At 46.8% G+C, this 20,132-nt stretch overlaps 1 protein-coding gene, 1 long non-coding RNA gene and 1 other non-coding gene across 4 annotated transcripts; 1 reads left to right on the top strand and 2 right to left on the bottom strand.

Annotated features, from left to right (window-relative positions):
• The first annotated feature begins 205 nt into the window (after nt 1-205).
• On the top strand, nt 206-1,431 carry LOC109194436 (uncharacterized). Of its 2 annotated transcripts, XR_002061650.2 has the most exons (3): nt 209-279; nt 395-673; nt 1,392-1,431. It is a non-coding gene; the product is annotated as an uncharacterized LOC109194436 (transcript). The 2 variants fall into 2 exon arrangements; XR_003217491.1 differs by lacking the exon at nt 1,392-1,431 and having other exon boundaries at nt 206-279; nt 395-605.
• Nucleotides 529-1,385, bottom strand: LOC112844750 (uncharacterized). Its single transcript, XR_003217499.1, has 2 exons — nt 1,133-1,385; nt 529-883 (listed from the first exon to the last, which is right to left on the bottom strand). It is a non-coding gene; the product is annotated as an uncharacterized LOC112844750 (long non-coding RNA).
• A 1,946-nt stretch (nt 1,432-3,377) lies between the features above and the next one.
• On the bottom strand, nt 3,378-7,507 carry LOC100692859 (complement C1q tumor necrosis factor-related protein 3). Its single transcript, XM_003460225.5, has 4 exons — nt 7,226-7,507; nt 5,687-5,749; nt 4,436-4,567; nt 3,378-4,339 (listed from the first exon to the last, which is right to left on the bottom strand). The coding sequence occupies exons 1-4, from the start codon at nt 7,434-7,436 to the stop codon at nt 4,062-4,064; spliced, it is 684 nt and encodes a 227-aa protein (XP_003460273.2). The 5' UTR covers nt 7,437-7,507; the 3' UTR covers nt 3,378-4,061.
• Nucleotides 7,508-20,132: the final 12,625 nt, after the last annotated feature.

Below are 20,132 nucleotides of genomic sequence, written 5' to 3'. Positions count from 1 at the left end.
GTGAAATGTAAGACTCTCAGACTTTGATGCATTTGTGTTGTGTTTAGAACAATTGTGTGTAAATAAAGGTCTGGCAGAAAAACACACGACCTGTCAGACATCTCATCATTTACCTGTTTTCTTTAGGACCAGATATAATCCAATTACAGACTTTTACTAGCTGAGTATTTCATAGGTGAAAATCTTTGTAATTAAACTTGCAGTACAGCTGCAGAGGAACAAGAGGAAACCCAGTTTACTACACTGATATAAGTGATGATGTCACCATTGAGATAACCTGTGAGTTCAGTCATTTAGTTTGAAATATACATTCACTCATGATTATCAAACATACAGTTTTCTGTGTTGATTTCATGTTTCTATTTGTATCTCAACTGTTAATATGTGTAAACAGTTTCCAATAAAGTTGTTGTAAAACAACAACCCAACTGGCCTCAGATATTCAGAGGTGAGACGATCACTCTGACATGTGAGGTGCAGGAAGGAGGTGAAACCACTGAGTGGGAGTATGAATGGAGAGGACCCAGCACACCCACACAGTGGACACACAATAATGATGTGACATTCAGAGTTTCTGAGTCCAGCAGTGGAGACTACATGTGTAAGAGTCGACGCAGAGATGACTCATATTCTTCAACAGAGTGGAGTGAAGCCTTCACATTGTCAGCATCAAGTAAGTCATGTTTGTTGTGTGATCTCCATTTGACAAATGTCATAATGGTCAGCACAGGATGAATTCAATGGTCTACAAAGCATGTTCCATTGTTAGTCAGACAAAGAGCTGCAGCTGATAGTAGCCTCATTGTAGACAGTTTGTCACCACTTTGTGTCATCAACTTTCAGCTGGTATAGAGACGTCAATGCTGACCTGCTGCTCCATCACCTGAGGACAATAATGACACAAATAAACAGAGATAACAATACTACTACTACTACTACTGATGATGATGATGATGATGATGATGATAATAATAATAATAATAATAATAAAAGAATAAAAGTCATTCATGCCTGTCATCACATCAAATATTGCCATCTCTTAAAATAAATAAACACACACAACATACCATCAAAAATAATGATAATGTTTCTATGATTAACATTCTCATAACTCTGAGTCACTTTCACTCACCATTAGCGGGAGACTTATTGAGATTGACCCATTTAGATTCCCAGACCCTCAAGACGGGCCAGCTTATTAATCAGTCCTCACGTTCTTCTGAAATACAACCAAGTAAATATAAAACTTTCACAGTGTCGATTAAAATGAGTGTACAGTTTGTATCTCTGCAAGATCCCACAGATTTGGTCAACTTCACCATTTCCATGTAGTTATTTAAACTGGTTTGATTCAGTCATTTGCTTTTGTTCTTTTCTAAACTGAACCGCAGATAAACCAAAGGCCAAACTGAGAGCTGATAACACAGCTGTTCCACTTTAGGTTTCTGAATATTAAACTTGTCTCTGCCTTTCATAGTGTGTAACTTGAAGGCCCTGAGTACTTTCTCCCACACTGAAAACACTGGAATGATAACATTATTTGAACATTACCTAATAAGACTGATTCAGGACAGACAATTAGTTATGTTAAACTTTTCTAGCAGTCCTTCACAAACAGGGAACAGTCTGTCTATTCTCTCCATCTGTCAGCTGCTGCTGGCTCTTCCTCCTCCTCTTCCTCACACACTGCTGAGTTTGTCCTGGTGGATCATCAGGGGTGCAAAGCCTCACAGATGATGTGCAGCAGTGGGTCCCTCAGTCTGTCCTCACTCTGGACACTTGCAGTTGTCACACATGGAAATCAAATGTGTGATAAGCTGCAGGATTCAAACACAAGTGTAACTTATAAATACATGTTCATACTTTTATTCCACAATCAGAGAGAAAGAAACAGAGAGAGAGTGCAGGACAGACAGACAGGTGACAGTCTCAGGTGTACACACTGCTACAAAACAGCACAAGAGAAGGAGGATTTAGTGTTTGTGTTACTATGAGTGCTGGTTATCAAAGCCCTGTGTTTTCTTCCTCCTGTCATTGGTTTGTCTGTGTTACTGCTGCGTGTCTTCCCCATGTTGCCTCAGTGGTACCTCTGTCACCTTTCTTTGTGTTTCCTGGTTCCTCATTCCTTGGTTCTGGTCCACCCTCAGGTTATAAGTTCATGCTTAGTTTTCCCCAGTATGGATTTACTTTATTTTCACTGTTCCTCCCGTTTGCAGTATTGATCTGCCTTAAATAAAGGCTTTTTGAGTCCTCTTCTTCTATAATTCAACATGTCTGCCGCTGCATCTGTGACAGGGACAGACAGTCACAAAGGAAGAAAGACAAAGACAGGAAGTAAAGACACGACTCCAACACAAACATGTTCACAGACATTACTTATTATGCTATCAAGTCTTCAGAGAAACCACCAAAGCTCTCCTTTGCAGCACTTTGTGCTTCATACTTTACACTCCATTTAAACTAGAGGAGGAGAGGCTAGAAAACATAATTCTGAGAGGTGTCCATGAGGGAGCCTTGGGGCTATCGTGGACAGCCTCACGGCAAGCTTTTCCTGCTCTATGTGTCTCATACCCAGTCTGTGCTTCTGTTAGGTCTCCCATGTTTAGTCACTTTTGTCTTTGACAAAAACTTGTTGTTTAGTCTCAGTGTTAGTTTAAAGTTTTATCTCCCACATCAGTCTGACGTAGTTCAGCTGTGTCTTGTTTTTCCCAGCTGTGTTTCCCTAATTAGCTTGTGTGTATTTAAGTCCTCAGTTTCCCTTTGATCTTTGTCACAGGCTGTGTATCCGTCTATCCGTGTGTCTCCCTGTCAGTTAATCATTTCCTGTTAGGTTATTTGTTTATTCAGCTTGTTTCTTGCAATAAAGCTGCATTCTAAGATTAACTTCTACCTACTGAGTCCTGCATTTGGCTCCTCCCTCTGCCTGCTCCACAGCACCCCCAGGCCAAATTATCACTATTTTGTGCACTAAAAGGAGGAGGAGGAAGCACATGGTTATTATTTCCGCCATCCACGTGTCTTATATGGTCAGATGACCATTGAACGTTTACCCAAAATGCACTTTTTGAAATTTTCTCCAGTCATTTATCAGAAAACTGATCAAATATTTATGGAACCAAATTTTTTGTTTATATTTTTATTCATGTTGTTGTTTGAGGTGTTTATTGAGATCATAATGTAGCTAAGGGTGTGCTCGTCATGGCCCGGATCATGTCAGAGTTCATCCTCACAGAGCTGTCAGCATTACTGTAGACAATGTTTTAAAAGCAGCTCTTTGTTCTACACACCAGGTGTCACTTTACCTTGGATAGTAACTCCCAGCATGTGTAGGTTTGATCTCTGCTGTATGTATGAAACACATGTAAAGAAATCCACAGTGTTAGTTCAATGATGCTTTTATTTTGAAACTAAAGAATTGAAAGAAATGAACCCGAGTAAGTTTACAGTCAGTTATCTGTGTCTGGATTCAGATACAGATGAAAAATAAAGAAACATTTCAGCTTCTAGAAATTCCTCCACAGCACTGACACACATTTTATATCAAACTAAATCAGCTGTTTACATTTTTATCATGATAGTCAGATTAAGTTTAACATCTGTTAAGTGTTTAAGAAAAATATCTGCATGATTATCAAAGAAGAGAAAAAAGAGTAACTGTTGGATTTTGCTAAACTTATTACTAGAGACTCCAGTTAAAAGCAAACATGTGGGCCAGCAGTCACCAAAATAACAGACTGACCAACACAGGACAGTGGAGCCAATAAAAAATAATGCAGTTTACCAACGTATAGAAAATAGTCATTGCCTAATCGAGGAGCAGCACTTTATGAAGAGCCGACTCAGGACAAAGAGAAGAGAATCACTGAGCATTTAACTGGATTTATTTAAATCAAAGATCACAAGAAGAAGTAAATTATCTGAGTCAGTAGAATCAGAGGAGACGTAGAAACAAATAAACACAAAACTAGAACCCAACCAGGAAGAGAGAGAGAGCAAGAAACTGATTCCAGCAGGTGATTTACTTCCAGTCCAAACAGGAAGTGTTGGAGCAGTCACACCTCTCACATGGTGAAAATCAGATGACCACTGAAGGTGGTATGATGGTTATGATTGTCATGTATCCTTGTATTAGCATGGAGAAGTACAGACACCTGATCTCCAACCTCTAGAAGCAGTGAGGCTCCATTAGATGCACTCACACGACCAGATGTTGGAGCTTCATATGCAATACAAATGAGCTCTCCATTCTTGAACAACACACCACCTGTCTGAATGTCTCCATATCCAAACATGTGCAACTCAAAGTGGTAGACTCCTCTCACTGGTGCAGTGAAAATACCTGCATGACATTTGTTTTTGTTAAATGGAAAATCAGAACATCTGGAACATCAGCCTGACATCAACATAGCTGAGAAGTGACATTCAGTGTTATTACCTGTGTGTGGGTTGTATGCATTTCCAATGTTTGTGACAACACATTTGAAGATCAGAGTAGTATTTGCGTTATAGGGTCCAGTGTCTCCACGGCCTTGACCCAGCAGAGAGACTGAGAAAGCAACCTGTTTGACTGAGACAGAGAGAAATGTCATTATTTTCAACTTTCTGTTTTAGAGTTGGACTCTTCCCAAAAAAGTGACCATGACAAAAACTTTAATCTTCAATGAAATGTTTGACAGTTGAAAGCATTTCATTGTCACAGAAGAAATCAAACTCTGTGATTGGAAACTGGAATTTGATTGAATCTATTTTTGAGGATCCCAAACTCGTCCTTTAGATCAGACAGGAAGTTACTTTGTAGCTTCTGCCAAGACAACAAACTGTGTTACTCCGTGTTTTAGTTGCATCTTGGTTTGTGCTTCAGACAAACATGAACTCAGTTTAATGTCATTCAGTAAATTAGATCCACTAATGAACTTAATGTGTGCTCTGAAGCTTAAAGAGTGATTTTGAGCTGATCGAAGAAGTTTTTAGTATCAGTGTCTTAAATCCAGAATTAAATTGACCAGATTACTGTTTATGTTTGTATTTCTGAATTCAAGGTCAAACATTAAGTGCTGTGGTGAATGCTCTACACTACTATGCAGGCCACATTTGGTGATAACCACACAGTGAGCATTGGTTAGAAAGTGCTCCCTATGTTAGCCCAAGCCTTAATGCAGACAGAGAATCGTGACACAGTCGACAGTTTTACTGCTCTTTAATGCAGCACAGAGAATATGTGTGTGTAATTCTGAAAAATCTGAAAAAGTATAAGTTATAATAAATCAGGATGCAACAGCATGAGCTAGCTACTGTATGCCAACTTAGTAGCTATATCCAATGTACAGCTGATGTAGCAGGCTAGCATGACACAAAATCCTCCCCATATTATACGGCATGTTAAAGTTCGCTAGAAACTGAAAACTCATTCAGAGCCTGCACGACTTAATGAACAGTTGGACGCACACAGAGACACAAGCAGCAGTCAACTGTTAATGTGATGAAGCCCTGAAAGAAGAGACTACAGCATGGCTCAACCAGTTCTTAAATGCTCCATATGCACTAAACACAGTCTGTGACTGCCCCCTTGTGGGCAGTCTGAAAAATAATCATGTCCATTGCATCTTCAGAACAATTACACAAATGTGAAAATGTGACAAATACAGAAAGAGTTCAGCATTTCTATTTTCAGATTCCCACACAGTACCCTGTAGCTCCTGTTTCAGCTCGTCGATCTCAGTTTTCTGACTCTCCAACTTTGCTGCTTGTTCTGAGAAAAACACGAACAGAAAACAAAATCTCACTGACAGCGCACAGGGATTCACATGTTTCTAAGTAACTGTGACTCATTCTGTTCATGCTACACTGAGCAGTGGTCTCCTCCACGTCCCCTCATTCTCCACCTCACACACTGTAGAGCCACAGGACCACACCTCCTACAGGTGCTGGGTGGAGAATGGTTGAAGAAGCAGACCTGTTTGACTGCATCACTGAACAAACTGATTCTCATTTGAAATTTGTGCAGTTAAACTCTGTCATCTTTATCCACAGTCTAGGAGTTCGACACTCTGTGTTTCTTTATTCAGGCACGATTCATAGACTGTATGTAAAAGTTGGCCACTAAATGTCATTCAACAAGCAATCGATGTCGATAAAGACTGTAAAAGTGATCTGGGTTTGACTCTGCCTATGTGTGTTTTCCTGTCTTCTACTGTCCCTCCTCCAATAAAATGCCTGAGAGAAAAATACAATCTGATTCTGACTGTTTTTTCTCTCCATTAAAGGTTTAAAAATTCATATACATTCAATTCCCTGTATGATGTGACATCATGTAGTCGACAGACTGAATAATGAGACAAGCATGTGTTCACTGTAAATTTGATCTCATTTTGAAGAAATGAAACATTGTTCAGAAAAGCTGCCTCCATAAATGAATTACTATGTATTCAACAACAGTAATGTTGTTGTTTTGTCAAATGAAGGCACGACTGTTTTACCCTCCACAACATGAGTCAGTGAAACAACTTCATCTTCTTGTGTCTGTGATACAGCACACGTCCCCTTTACTGCACGATGGCATAATCATCGATATCATGTCATACACATATACAGATGTGACATTTATACACATACAGTGCTGTGCAAACATTTTAGGCAGGTGATAAAAATGCTGCAAACAAATAATACTTTCAAAAATGGAAGTGTTAATCATTTATTTTCACCAATTAACAATATTTAGTGAATGAACAAATGAGAAATCTAAATCAAATCAATATTTGGTTTCTAGTGTTTGCCATGAAGAGGAGCTGTGAGCTGTTTCATTATAAACACATTCCAGTCAGTTCCTGATCCTGAGATGAAAGGAAACGTTTTGTGGTTCTGCTATAAAATATTAAGATGTTTCAAAGTGTTATAGTTTACAATCAAACATGTAAAACAACATATTTTAACATCATACATCATTAGGAGGATACATTTACAGCTCCGTGATACTTTCACTACAATCTCTTTTGACTGCAGCTTCAGCTGATCAGTCTCAGTTTTCTGTCTCCACCTCTTTAAGCTTCTTTACCTGCTCTTTAAAACATTTTGTTTTCTTGCATCATTAATTGTCTGAAGACTGCTCCAATATTTCTGTGATAAAAATATTCAGTCTCATAAGAAAACACATAACCATGAATGTTGGTCATTCCAGTTTCTGATGTTCTGGATATTTCTGAAGTAACATTGATGTATGAAACTGTACCTTCATTCTCTCTCTGTAGGACAGTGATCCTCTCATTCTGCACAGCCAATGAGGCAGTCAGCTCTCTCAGCACAGCATTGATGTCCTGTGTATTGGACTGTTGGACTTCAGTCTCAGTCTGATCTGCTGAAACAGAGCAGACTAGAAGTAGAAGTGGGAAAAACATGATGATCTTCATTCTGTCACCAGAAACCTGCTGTATAACTGTCATCTGTTAATCTGAGAGTTTTATAACGTGAGGAAAAGAGGAGTGAATGAGGAGGTTACTGCCCTACATGTCCCCTCATCCTCCACCTCACACACGGCACAGCCACAGGACCACACCTCCTACAGGGACTGTTGGTGAATGACTCAATAATCAGACGTTGACAGCAGGACTGAACAAACCGGATCATGGAAACAGGGCAGGAATGAATTCTCCTGTGAATTCACATATTTGTATATACAGACATGGACACAATTGTTGGTACCCTTTGGTCAATAAAAGAAAAACTCACAATGGTCAGGGAAATAACTTTAATCTGATAAAAGTAATAGTAAATACAAATTCTATAAATCTTAACCAATGAAAGTCAGACATTGCTTTTCAACCATGTATTAAATCTGGTTCTTGTCATTCTTTTACTGAATAGAGATAACATGACTCTATAAACTCTATGACAAAATATTTATAATTATTTAATTCAATCATCTTCCGGAAGAGAGAGACATGCACAGCCCAAAACCAGTTGCAGATCTCTAGCATTAGAAGCCATAATGTGTATCATATAGGTCAGCGGTCCCCAACCCCCGGGCCTCGGACCGGTACCGGTCCGTGAGTCGTTTGGTACCGGGCCGCGAGAGTTGAGGCTCAGGTGTGAAATGTATGGTTTTCAGGGTTTTTATCGGTTTTCAACTTTATTTTGTTATCGTTTTTATCGTTAACTCGGTTTTCCTGGGTCTTTTCACGTGTGTTATGAATAACTCTTCTTTCTTTCAGTACCGGTACTAGTTTTATTTTGTTGTATTTTTCCGTGAAGGGCGGTCCGTGAAAATATTGTTGGGCATAAACTGGTCCGTGGCGCAAAAAAGGTTGGGGACCGCTGATATAGATGTTATTTTCACACAAAGTTTCGATAAAAACAACTCCTTCTGTGTTACTAGTTCCGCTTTTTCTGTCTGGTTTCCTGTATTTTATTAATATGCTTCTGCAGCTCTGCACTAAACTTCCTGTTTTTTAAACTTCCACTAACTTAAGCCTCTGTTGCTAAGGCGATCTGTCACCCCCTGACCTAGTTCTCTCTCACAGCTGGTTTTGCTTTGTACAGGCCTTTATTAAAATACATAAAACAATATATAAACAATATATATTTATATTTTTATTTATATAACACATGCTTCAACAGAATTATTTAAAAAATAAATGCATGAAACAGGCCTGGACAAAAATCAAAGTCAAAGTCAAAGTCAGCTTTATTTGTCAATTCTGCCACATGTACAGGACATACAGAGAATAGAAATTTCGTTACTCTCAAACCCTAGATGAAATAACAAATGAACATTTAAATATAAGAGAGTGATTAAAAAATGCAAGTAAAATAATTAAAAAGTAAAAATTTAAATAAATACAATACAATTTTACGTATAACAAAAAAAGCTATACAATATACAATATACAATATTCAAGTAAGGGTAAATGACATTGAGTGTAAACCAGGCAAAGTAGTGCAAATAGGCAAATAGTGCAAATGGAGATTTAGTAATGTACGGTAGGAAATAGTGTAACAACAAAAATGATGGTACCCACAACTTAATATTTTGTTGCACAACCTTTTGAGCCAGTCACTGCAATCAAACGATTCCTGTAACTGTCAATGAGACTTCTGCACCTCTCAGCAGGTATTTTGCCCCACTCCTCATGAGCAAATTGCTCCAGCTGTTTCCAGTTTGAAGGGCGCCTTTTCCAGACTGCATGTTTCAACTCCTTCCAAAGATGCTCAATAGTCCAATGTTTTCCTCTTAGCCATTCTTGGGTGTTTTTAGCTGTGCGTTTTGGGTCATTGTCCTGTTGTAAGACCCATAACCTGCGACTGAAACCAAGCATTGACCAGCACATTTCTCTCTAGAATCCCTTGACAGCCTTGAGATTTCATTGTATTTATTTACTACATGGACTTTAATTATTTACACATATGTGTGTACTCTTTGGAACAATTTACATCACAAACATGTGTAATAACATTTTAAGTGGATCCAGTCTGAGAGTCACAGTCCGAGCTCCTCCACAAATCATGGAGTCAACCAGAATGAAACTCATGAATTCAACTCTCTTCATCCTGGTCAGCACTTAAACCGATCTTTATTATCATTATTAATATTGACTTTTCATTCAGTCTCCATTAACAGGAACATTTCTTAGGTTCAGTTTGTGCTCAGCAGTTTTTCAAAGAACATTTATCAAAATCCAGCTGGACAAACATCCAAATAACCAACTGACTACATGTGTCATGAACACCGGCTGTGTGGCAGGCAGGAAGTGGACCCAAACGCAAGCTCACGGAAGCAGGAATAAACTCAAAACACAGCTTTATTGCTGGACAGAAAAACGGTGAAGCAAACTGATAAGGAACTACACTGGGAAATAATACACTAATGCACAGAGAAACACACGGCCATGAATGAGGGAGAACGCGACAACGAACTGAAAGAGACGCAGACATAAATACACAGAGGGTTAACGAGGGAAGTGGGAGCACACGAGGAACACAGGTGACACTGATAATCATAACAAGACAAGGCAGGAGAAAACGCAACACTGACGGGAGACAGGAAGTACAGAGGTTCAGACAGGAGGAGAGAGCACAGACATAACGGGCTGGGGAAAACATGGAATAAAACACAAGGAGGGGAGACGAGGGCTCACAGATACACAGAGGAGCACACAGAGGGTAACCAAAATAAGGGACATCTTAACAGAACCTAGGAATCATGGCATAATGAAAGAACAAAAGTACAAAAACACAGAATACTGGGCCAACGTGGCCCAGGACCATGACATCACCCCCCCTCAAGGGCTGGCCCCGACAGCCCAAACCCAAGAACCAAAAGACAAGAAAAAACAGAAAACAACCCACCCAGGGCGGGAGGCGGGGGACCAGGACGGCGGGACCGAAACCAAACGAAACACAAGGAGCAAGATACCAAAAACCAAGTCCACAAATACACAAAACAGGTCAAAACAAGGAAGCAAAGTCCAAAAAGGGCAGAAGGTCAACTCAGGGGGGCGACAGCAGAAAAGTTCAGCGTGGCTGTTCCGGGGGCCGGCCACATGAAAAGTGGCAGTGGCGGCAGAACAGATCCGGAGGCCGACCGCGTGGAAGACGGCGGCGGCTACAGAGCGGGTCCGGAGGCCGACCGCGTGGAAGACGGCGGCGGCTACAGAGCGGGTCCGGAGGCCGACCGCGTGGAAGACGGCGGCGGCTACAGAGCGGGTCCGGAGGCCGACCGCGTGGAAGACGGCGGCTCTCAAGCGTCGGGCGTACCGGTCGAGGCTTGGTGGGCACAGGACCAGACGAGGTGGGACCAGACAACAGAGTCGGACCAGGCGACGGCGTAGGCGGAGCAGAAGCAGAAGCCGGAGCCGGACTAGGCGTGGGCGGAGCAGAAGCCGGAGCCGGACCAGGCGCGGGCGGAGCCGATGCAGGGGCCGGACCAGGCGCGGGCGGAGCCGATGCAGAGGCAGATGCAGAGGCTGATGCAGAGGCTGATGCAGAGGCTGGACCAGGCGACGGCGAATTGGACCTTCCAGCGGAAACGAGGAGCGGCTGGAGAGGTTCGCCTGAACCCCCAGCGGAGACGAGGAGGTGCTGGCCGGGCTGACCAGAGCCGCCAGCGGAGACGAGGAGCGGCTGGAGAGGTTCTCCTGAACCCCCAGCGGAGACGAGGAGGTGCTGGCCGGGCTGACCAGAGCCGCCAGCGGAGACTAGGAGGTGCTGGCCGGGCTGACCAGAGCCACCAGCGGAGACTAGGGACGGCTGGAGAGGTTCTCCTGAACCTCCAGCAGAGACGAGGAGGTGCTGGCCGGGCTGATCAGAGCCGCCAGCGGAGACGAGGAGCGGCTGGAGAGGTTCTCCTGAACCCCCAGCGGAGACGAGGAGGTGCTGGCCGGGCTGACCAGAGCCGCCAGCGGAGACTAGGGACGGCTGGAGAGGTTCTCCTGAACCTCCAGCAGAGACGAGGAGGTGCCGGCCGGGCTGATCAGAGCCGCCAGCGGAGACGAGGGACGGCTGGAGAGGTTCTCCTGAACCCCCAGCGGAGACGAGGAGGTGCTGGCCGGGCTGACCAGAGCCGCCAGCGGAGACGAGGGACGGCTGGAGAGGTTCTCCTGAACCCCCAGCGGAGACGAGGAGGTGCTGGCCGGGCTGACCAGAGCCGCCAGCGGAGACGAGAAGCGGCTGGAGCGGTTCTCCTGAACCCCCAGCAGAGACCAGGGATGGCTGGAGCGGTTCTCCTGAACCGCCAGCGAGAAGAGATGCAGAGCCAGCAGGTGCGGAGACCTCTGGCTCAGTGGACGCTAACTGTAGCTGCACAGGGCACGCAGTCGGCTTAGGATGCAGCGGCTGGGGCTGTGCAGTGCAAACAGTCTGTCCAAGCTTTGTCAGCACCACGCAGTCCTCAGCTGGCTGAGTGGGCTCACAAAAGCTTCTAGCAGAGGGTGGCAGTAACTGAACGGGTTGCAGAGCCACTAACTGAGCTGGTGACAAAACAGGAAACTGTGCTAATAACTGAGCTAACGACTGCGCTATGGACAAAAGTGCCAGTTGTAGTGGTGGTTGTAACAATGGCTGTAATGTTGGTGGATCAGCAGGTAGTTGAACTGGTGACTGAGCAGGTGTCTGACTCCTGGCTGCTCTCCTCCGGGGAACAGGAATGGGTACAGGGCCTGGCCGAACACCAGCCATCCCCACCCGAGGAACAGATACGGGTGCAGGGACGAACTGGGCTCTTGCAGCCTTAACCCTGGGAGCCGGCGTAGGTGCAGGACCTAGCTGGACCTCTGCTGCTCCCACCCGAGGAACTGAGACGGGTGCAGGAGTCGGCAGGGTCACAGCTGACCTCACCCGGGGAGCCGGAACAGGTGCTGGCAATGGCTGGGTGTCCATCAACCCCACCCGAGGAGCAAGTACGGGTGCCGGGATGAATGGAGCCTCTGCCAGGCTGGAGACAGAAGCAGGGACCAGCTGGACCTCAGCCACCCTCACCCGAGGAACTGATACGGGTGCAAGGGGAAGCTGGGCCCGAGCTGCCCTGGGTATAGGAACTGGAGGTGGAGAGCGAAGCACAGAAACAGTAACAGTCACTGGGTAAACTAGGTTAATGGTGCCAAACACAGTTTCAGCAAACCACGACTTATGGTGGGCTGGTTCAAGCAACTCTGCTGTACTTAAGTTGTCCATGTCATAATTAGCAGTCTTAGGAAGAGTGAGTTTAGGAGCAGTCACAGGTACTGGGGAATTCACACAAGTAGTGTCTGGATAACCTGGGTGTGAAGCAACACTACACACAGTTGTACAGGATGTAGCTCGAGACGTAGTACACACAGAGTCCATGAAACTTGGCCGAAAAGCATGGTGCACAGAGTTAAACTGACATGACCGGGGAACAGAAAAGTTAACCTGTGCAACCAGCTCTGCAGTGCTCAAACTAAATTCTTTTGCCAGTCTATGTATAGCAGATGACACCTTGCGGCTCTTAACCTTAGCGGGCATTGAATACACAGTTGCAAGGAGTCCACGAGGAAAAACAGAAATAGTCTCCTGCTTAGCAGGCACGGGAGAAGGTGAGGTATCACATGTAGGGTCCGAGTTAGCCCTTTCAAGTTGTGGCACAGAAAAACTCACAGCCTGAGAAACTGACGGAGCAACACTGGGAGTCACAGATACAAGAGCTGGTTTAAAGATTAAACTGTTCATAGCAGAGGAATGGCTAATAGTCTCTGTGTCACCTGGCCCAGGCAGAACGCTAGGAGTACACGGTAAATTGGCTTGCTCAGCAACACAGGCCTCATTCACAGTAACTCTTTGGGGAGCTGAGAGAGCAGTGACTGGTTGAGAAGTTGGCTGAGAAATATCAGAAATGTCTAAAGACAAAACGGGCTGGAACATGAAACAGTCATTTGAAGGAGCATCAGCTATAGAACACTCAGTCTCGGATGGTTTGTGCTCCACAGCATGCACTGTTACATCTAGAGCTGATGGTGGTGGTGGTGGTGGTGGTGTGTGGCTGCGCTCAGACTGGGAAACCTCAGAACATACAGGCTGATTAAAACAGTTCTGCGGGGCTACAATGCTAGTAGCAGTATGTAGGTGAGTCTGGTGTAGGACAACAGTCTTTGGTTCAGTTAACTCCACAGGTGAAACATTCATACTGGCTAACTCAGAGGAAACACGACGAGCATTGCAAGAATCTGATGGCTCAAAAACACAAAGATTACTAGCGCAAGCACCTGGTGAATAATCTGACACTGAGGTGCCTCGCTGTATAGTGTCTCTAGAGTTCAAACACAAAGTGGCGGAGTTATCCGATTCAGGTAACACAATGGCGGGCAAACAGAGTTACTCACAGTAGTGCATAAGTCATGAAGTCCGGGATCAGAAAACTTGGGCTGAGTGTGCGACGCACAGTCACTCTCACCCACGGGTGAAGCCTGCTCAGCAGTACTGGAGCGACGGCGGCGCGAACGCCGTTTTCGCCGAGAAGGGGGAGGAGACGAGCCGGGCCGTGAGTCCTCCAGTGGACCGGGCTGAACATCCTCCGACTCTTCATATTGGAGCGGCAGCTCCGGGCGGATGCGTACGGTGGAGATAAGGAAGTCCTGGATGTGGGGGTGTAGCGCGCCGAATAGCCATGGGAGTCCGGACACCATCCTCTGTAAACGGATGTCTACGGTCTCCCGATATTCTTCTCCTGGCAGCGCTGCCCACTCCTGACAGTGATACTCCACTGTGTAAATTAAATCCTCGCGGAGTTCAGCGGAGGGATTGTGAGCTGCTGGGTCCATGTCGTGGTCGCGTTCTTCTGTCATGAACACCGGCTGTGTGGCAGGCAGGAAGTGGACCCAAACGCAAGCTCACGGAAGCAGGAATAAACTCAAAACACAGCTTTATTGCTGGACAGAAAAACGGTGAAGCAAACTGATAAGGAACTACACTGGGAAATAATACACTAATGCACAGAGAAACACACGGCCATGAATGAGGGAGAACGCGACAACGAACTGAAAGAGACGCAGACATAAATACACAGAGGGTTAACGAGGGAAGTGGGAGCACACGAGGAACACAGGTGACACTGATAATCATAACAAGACAAGGCAGGAGAAAACGCAACACTGACGGGAGACAGGAAGTACAGAGGTTCAGACAGGAGGAGAGAGCACAGACATAACGGGCTGGGGAAAACATGGAATAAAACACAAGGAGGGGAGACGAGGGCTCACAGATACACAGAGGAGCACACAGAGGGTAACCAAAATAAGGGACATCTTAACAGAACCTAGGAATCATGGCATAATGAAAGAACAAAGTACAAAAACACAGAATACTGGGCCAACGTGGCCCAGGACCATGACATCACCCCCCCTCAAGGGCTGGCCCCCGACAGCCCAAACCCAAGAACCAAAAGACAAGAAAAAACAGAAAACAACCCACCCAGGGCGGGAGGCGGGGGACCAGGACGGCGGGACCGAAACCAAACGAAACACAAGGAGCAAGATACCAAAAACCAAGTCCACAAATACACAAAACAGGTCAAAACAAGGAAGCAAAGTCCAAAAAGGGCAGAAGGTCAACTCAGGGGGGCGACAGCAGAAAAGTTCAGCGTGGCTGTTCCGGGGGCCGGCCACATGAAAAGTGGCAGTGGCGGCAGAACAGATCCGGAGGCCGACCGCGTGGAAGACGGCGGCGGCTACAGAGCGGGTCCGGAGGCCGACCGCGTGGAAGACGGCGGCGGCTACAGAGCGGGTCCGGAGGCCGACCGCGTGGAAGACGGCGGCTCTCAAGCGTCGGGCGTACCGGTCGAGGCTTGGTGGGCACAGGACCAGACGAGGTGGGACCAGACAACAGAGTCGGACCAGGCGACGGCGTAGGCGGAGCAGAAGCAGAAGCCGGAGCCGGACTAGGCGTGGGCGGAGCAGAAGCCGGAGCCGGACCAGGCGCGGGCGGAGCCGATGCAGGGGCCGGACCAGGCGCGGGCGGAGCCGATGCAGAGGCAGATGCAGAGGCTGATGCAGAGGCTGATGCAGAGGCTGGACCAGGCGACGGCGAATTGGACCTTCCAGCGGAAACGAGGAGCGGCTGGAGAGGTTCGCCTGAACCCCCAGCGGAGACGAGGAGGTGCTGGCCGGGCTGACCAGAGCCGCCAGCGGAGACGAGGAGCGGCTGGAGAGGTTCTCCTGAACCCCCAGCGGAGACGAGGAGGTGCTGGCCGGGCTGACCAGAGCCGCCAGCGGAGACGAGGAGGTGCTGGCCGGGCTGATCAGAGCCGCCAGCGGAGACGAGGAGCGGCTGGAGAGGTTCTCCTGAACCCCCAGCGGAGACGAGGAGGTGCTGGCCGGGCTGACCAGAGCCGCCAGCGGAGACTAGGGACGGCTGGAGAGGTTCTCCTGAACCTCCAGCAGAGACGAGGAGGTGCCGGCCGGGCTGATCAGAGCCGCCAGCGGAGACGAGGGACGGCTGGAGAGGTTCTCCTGAACCCCCAGCGGAGACGAGGAGGTGCTGGCCGGGCTGACCAGAGCCGCCAGCGGAGACGAGGACGGCTGGAGAGGTTCTCCTGAACCCCAGCGGAGACGAGGAGTGCTGGCGGGCTGACCAGAGCCGCCAGCGGAGACGAGAAGCGGCTGGAGCGGTTCTCCTGAACCCCCAGCAGAGACCAGGGATGGCTGGAGCGGTTCTCCTGAACCGCCAGCGAGAAGAGATGCAGAGCCAGCAGGTGCGGAGACCTCTGGCTCAGTGGACGCTAACTGTAGCTGCACAGGGCACGCAGTCGGCTTAGGATGCAGCGGCTGGGGCTGTGCAGTGCAAACAGTCTGTCCAAGCTTTGTCAGCACCACGCAGTCCTCAGCTGGCTGAGTGGGCTCACAAAAGCTTCTAGCAGAGGGTGGCAGTAACTGAACGGGTTGCAGAGCCACTAACTGAGCTGGTGACAAAACAGGAAACTGTGCTAATAACTGAGCTAACGACTGCGCTATGGACAAAAGTGCCAGTTGTAGTGGTGGTTGTAACAATGGCTGTAATGTTGGTGGATCAGCAGGTAGTTGAACTGGTGACTGAGCAGGTGTCTGACTCCTGGCTGCTCTCCTCCGGGGAACAGGAATGGGTACAGGGCCTGGCCGAACACCAGCCATCCCCACCCGAGGAACAGATACGGGTGCAGGGACGAACTGGGCTCTTGCAGCCTTAACCCTGGGAGCCGGCGTAGGTGCAGGACCTAGCTGGACCTCTGCTGCTCCCACCCGAGGAACTGAGACGGGTGCAGGAGTCGGCAGGGTCACAGCTGACCTCACCCGGGGAGCCGGAACAGGTGCTGGCAATGGCTGGGTGTCCATCAACCCCACCCGAGGAGCAAGTACGGGTGCCGGGATGAATGGAGCCTCTGCCAGGCTGGAGACAGAAGCAGGGACCAGCTGGACCTCAGCCACCCTCACCCGAGGAACTGATACGGGTGCAAGGGGAAGCTGGGCCCGAGCTGCCCTGGGTATAGGAACTGGAGGTGGAGAGCGAAGCACAGAAACAGTAACAGTCACTGGGTAAACTAGGTTAATGGTGCCAAACACAGTTTCAGCAAACCACGACTTATGGTGGGCTGGTTCAAGCAACTCTGCTGTACTTAAGTTGTCCATGTCATAATTAGCAGTCTTAGGAAGAGTGAGTTTAGGAGCAGTCACAGGTACTGGGGAATTCACACAAGTAGTGTCTGGATAACCTGGGTGTGAAGCAACACTACACACAGTTGTACAGGATGTAGCTCGAGACGTAGTACACACAGAGTCCATGAAACTTGGCCGAAAAGCATGGCGCACAGAGTTAAACTGACATGACCGGGGAACAGAAAAGTTAACCTGTGCAACCAGCTCTGCAGTGCTCAAACTAAATTCTTTTGCCAGTCTATGTATAGCAGATGACACCTTGCGGCTCTTAACCTTAGCGGGCATTGAATACACAGTTGCAAGGAGTCCACGAGGAAAAACAGAAATAGTCTCCTGCTTAGCAGGCACGGGAGAAGGTGAGGTATCACATGTAGGGTCCGAGTTAGCCCTTTCAAGTTGTGGCACAGAAAAACTCACAGCCTGAGAAACTGACGGAGCAACACTGGGAGTCACAGATACAAGAGCTGGTTTAAAGATTAAACTGTTCATAGCAGAGGAATGGCTAATAGTCTCTGTGTCACCTGGCCCAGGCAGAACGCTAGGAGTACACGGTAAATTGGCTTGCTCAGCAACACAGGCCTCATTCACAGTAACTCTTTGGGGAGCTGAGAGAGCAGTGACTGGTTGAGAAGTTGGCTGAGAAATATCAGAAATGTCTAAAGACAAAACGGGCTGGAACATGAAACAGTCATTTGAAGGAGCATCAGCTATAGAACACTCAGTCTCGGATGGTTTGTGCTCCACAGCATGCACTGTTACATCTAGAGCTGATGGTGGTGGTGGTGGTGGTGGTGTGTGGCTGCGCTCAGACTGGGAAACCTCAGAACATACAGGCTGATTAAAACAGTTCTGCGGGGCTACAATGCTAGTAGCAGTATGTAGGTGAGTCTGGTGTAGGACAACAGTCTTTGGTTCAGTTAACTCCACAGGTGAAACATTCATACTGGCTAACTCAGAGGAAACACGACGAGCATTGCAAGAATCTGATGGCTCAAAAACACAAAGATTACTAGCGCAAGCACCTGGTGAATAATCTGACACTGAGGTGCCTCGCTGTATAGTGTCTCTAGAGTTCAAACACAAAGTGGCGGAGTTATCCGATTCAGGTAACACAATGGCGGGCAAAACAGAGTTACTCACAGTAGTGCATAAGTCATGAAGTCCGGGATCAGAAAACTTGGGCTGAGTGTGCGACGCACAGTCACTCTCACCCACGGGTGAAGCCTGCTCAGCAGTACTGGAGCGACGGCGGCGCGAACGCCGTTTTCGCCGAGAAGGGGGAGGAGACGAGCCGGGCCGTGAGTCCTCCAGTGGACCGGGCTGAACATCCTCCGACTCTTCATATTGGAGCGGCAGCTCCGGGGCGGGTGGAGATAAGGAAGTCCTGGATGTGGGGGTGTAGCGCGCCGAATAGCCATGGGAGTCCGGACACCATCCTCTGTAAACGGATGGCTACGGTCTCCCGATATTCTTCTCCTGGCAGCGCTGCCCACTCCTGACAGTGATACTCCACTGTGTAAATTAAATCCTCGCGGAGTTCAGCGGAGGGATTGTGAGCTGCTGGGTCCATGTCGTGGTCGCGTTCTTCTGTCATGAACACCGGCTGTGTGGCAGGCAGGAAGTGGACCCAAACGCAAGCTCACGGAAGCAGGAATAAACTCAAAACACAGCTTTATTGCTGGACAGAAAAACGGTGAAGCAAACTGATAAGGAACTACACTGGGAAATAATACACTAATGCACAGAGAAACACACGGCCATGAATGAGGGAGAACGCGACAACGAACTGAAAGAGACGCAGACATAAATACACAGAGGGTTAACGAGGGAAGTGGGAGCACACGAGGAACACAGGTGACACTGATAATCATAACAAGACAAGGCAGGAGAAAACGCAACACTGACGGGAGACAGGAAGTACAGAGGTTCAGACAGGAGGAGAGAGCACAGACATAACGGGCTGGGGAAAACATGGAATAAAACACAAGGAGGGGAGACGAGGGCTCACAGATACACAGAGGAGCACACAGAGGAGCACACAGAGGGTAACCAAAATAAGGGACATCTTAACAGAACCTAGGAATCATGGCATAATGAAAGAACAAAAGTACAAAAACACAGAATACTGGGCCAACGTGGCCCAGGACCATGACAACATGCACAAAAGATCAGAAACAAACAGGATTTTACAACCTGATTGTTTCTTTAACTCGACTGAAAGAATCCACAAATGTTATTGTTTCATATCAGAACAACACAAACAGTAACACCATGATGGGTTCATGCTCTGAAAATATCTGATAGTCCTGGATTTGACTTAAACACAACTAATAAAAATCTTTCTTTGACTGATGACATTAAAATCAAACTCTGACTCTGGTTTCTTTTCATGAAGGTGATGCTAACCTCTATGAATCCATCACACAAGAGGAAGACACTGGAACTGGTACAGTTTATATTTAGAAAAGCTCAGAGCAGCTAGAGATGCAAGAAGCTTCTGATTTAAGGAGACTAACTGCAAGTGATGTGTTTACAAACATTTTTATATTTCAGGTGCAGATGAACCCCGAGACGTCACATACTCTGTTATTACACTTCAAAACTTTGGAAAGAAGAGTGAGTACACACAACACTCAGTGTAGAAAAAAGCCTGGGAAGTTTTTACAATATTTAAAATGTTCTAATTATTTTCATTTATCTGATCATCTTCACAGGGAAGCATCATAAACCAGAGCAGAGTGCTGTTTACTCTGGGGTGAAGACGGGAGCTGCAGGTACAGTCACAACAGTCTCATTCAGTGTTTGTACTTGAATGTGTCATCACATCATTATATTGCAGGTAATTATAGGTCAACATGGAGTTTAGTTATTCACTTACCAAGCTTAGCTACTACATACGACCACTGCACATCAGCAGAGTTGAATCTTATACACATCGAGGGCCGTTCAGAGTTTAGTGTAAGTTTGTCTGCTTCATATACAGAATGATATTGTTATCAGGGC

The sequence above is a fragment of the Oreochromis niloticus genome, unplaced genomic scaffold (genome assembly GCF_001858045.2).
Source record: "Oreochromis niloticus isolate F11D_XX unplaced genomic scaffold, O_niloticus_UMD_NMBU tig00001146_pilon, whole genome shotgun sequence".
Lineage (NCBI taxonomy): Eukaryota > Metazoa > Chordata > Actinopteri > Cichliformes > Cichlidae > Oreochromis > Oreochromis niloticus.
This window is presented reverse-complemented; position numbering and strand designations above follow the sequence as displayed.